Source organism: Perkinsus marinus, assembly GCF_000006405.1.
Source record: "Perkinsus marinus ATCC 50983 genomic scaffold scf_1104296973710, whole genome shotgun sequence".
Taxonomy (NCBI): Eukaryota; Perkinsozoa; order Perkinsida; family Perkinsidae; genus Perkinsus; species Perkinsus marinus.
Window position 1 is genome coordinate 65969 of NW_003201363.1, and position 1112 is coordinate 67080.

At 52.6% G+C, this 1112-nt stretch overlaps 2 protein-coding genes across 2 annotated transcripts in view; both read right to left on the reverse strand.

Moving 5' to 3' along the window:
* Positions 1-287: 287 nt before the first annotated feature.
* Pmar_PMAR007222 (hypothetical protein) lies at positions 288-653 on the reverse strand (the record flags this gene model as incomplete). Its single annotated transcript, XM_002766080.1, has 1 exon — positions 288-653. One exon carries the CDS (start codon positions 651-653, stop codon positions 288-290), a length of 366 nt encoding a protein of 121 aa, XP_002766126.1.
* A 230-nt stretch (positions 654-883) lies between these two features.
* Positions 884-1112, reverse strand: part of Pmar_PMAR007223 (hypothetical protein) — a gene marked incomplete at both ends in the record, with an annotated part of 1345 nt that continues 1116 nt past the window's right edge. The window contains one exon of the mRNA XM_002766081.1: positions 884-1018. Within this exon, the coding sequence (XP_002766127.1) occupies positions 884-1018 (135 nt within the window). The remainder of the gene's footprint in view (positions 1019-1112) is intronic.

Below are 1112 nucleotides of genomic sequence, written 5' to 3' on the forward strand. Positions count from 1 at the left end.
TCGGAGTCATTCATTAGGAAATGAGGGTGATAATATCTGATACCGATGTCATATGAATCAATAAGTTTGACCGAAAAGAATAATGGGCAATCCGTGAGGCTTCCAAAGCACAAGCAATGAGCAATGGGGCACGCACACACATAGCCTGATCGATTGTGTTCGGGCGACGACGACGTAAGTAGTCGCACGCACGCGAGAGCAGCCTCAGCACAGAGACCTTCCTAAGAGCGGAACGCTGTAGACGTCCCCCAAGGTCGAGTGCTGAAGAGCTGCAAAAAGAAAAAAGATTACGCCTCAAGGTATCCTGCCTCAACCATAGCCGCGCGTGAGGTGTCCTTGAGCATGTTCGTCGGAGTCAGATTGATACGCATGAGTACCGAAGACACCGTACGCAGGAGCGGACTGTCCCGCTGAGCGTTTTCCGGAGTGTCACCAGTGTAAGTGGAACCGTCATGAGATAACCACACCGGGAAAAATTTATTGCCATCATGCGAGTCGTAGATCTGGACCACTAGTGAGCCATGAGCGACAGTATCGTCATTGTCAGTTTCGGCCATGACCTTTCCGATAGCATCAGCACCACACGACAGCCTGGCAAGAATAACCTGACCAGGTTTTATCGAAGTGAAGGGGATCTCGGTTTCAACGGCCATAGTTGGACGGTCTCTTTCTACAAAGGCATGCCTGGATTCCAGATGACAGGCAGAAACGCTGACAGAGTGACCAGGTGGGCTGCCTAGTGGGTGTAACCTAGTCACGAAACCAGCCAACGATCCAAGGTAGCAGAAGGGACCATCTTCAGTATGGACGCCACTGACCAATCTGACCGTTCCTTCAACGGGTCGAGACTCAGGACGGCGCCACACCACGAGCTCACCATCTTTCAGTGGACGACCTGGCCGAGACGCAGAGGCTCGAAGGCAGTCCCGAACGTGGGCTTGAAGAGTGGAGATTCGAGCCGCGCCCACCGAGCTCTTGAGAACTTCCCTGAGGGCCTCTGGTACCTCAGCAGATGTAGCTAATGTTTCAAGATCTCCGATGTGGACGATGGGCGTATTGTTTGTGATGGCAGATAGGACCGATGCAGAAGGAGTACGGATTTGCGTGCCAAA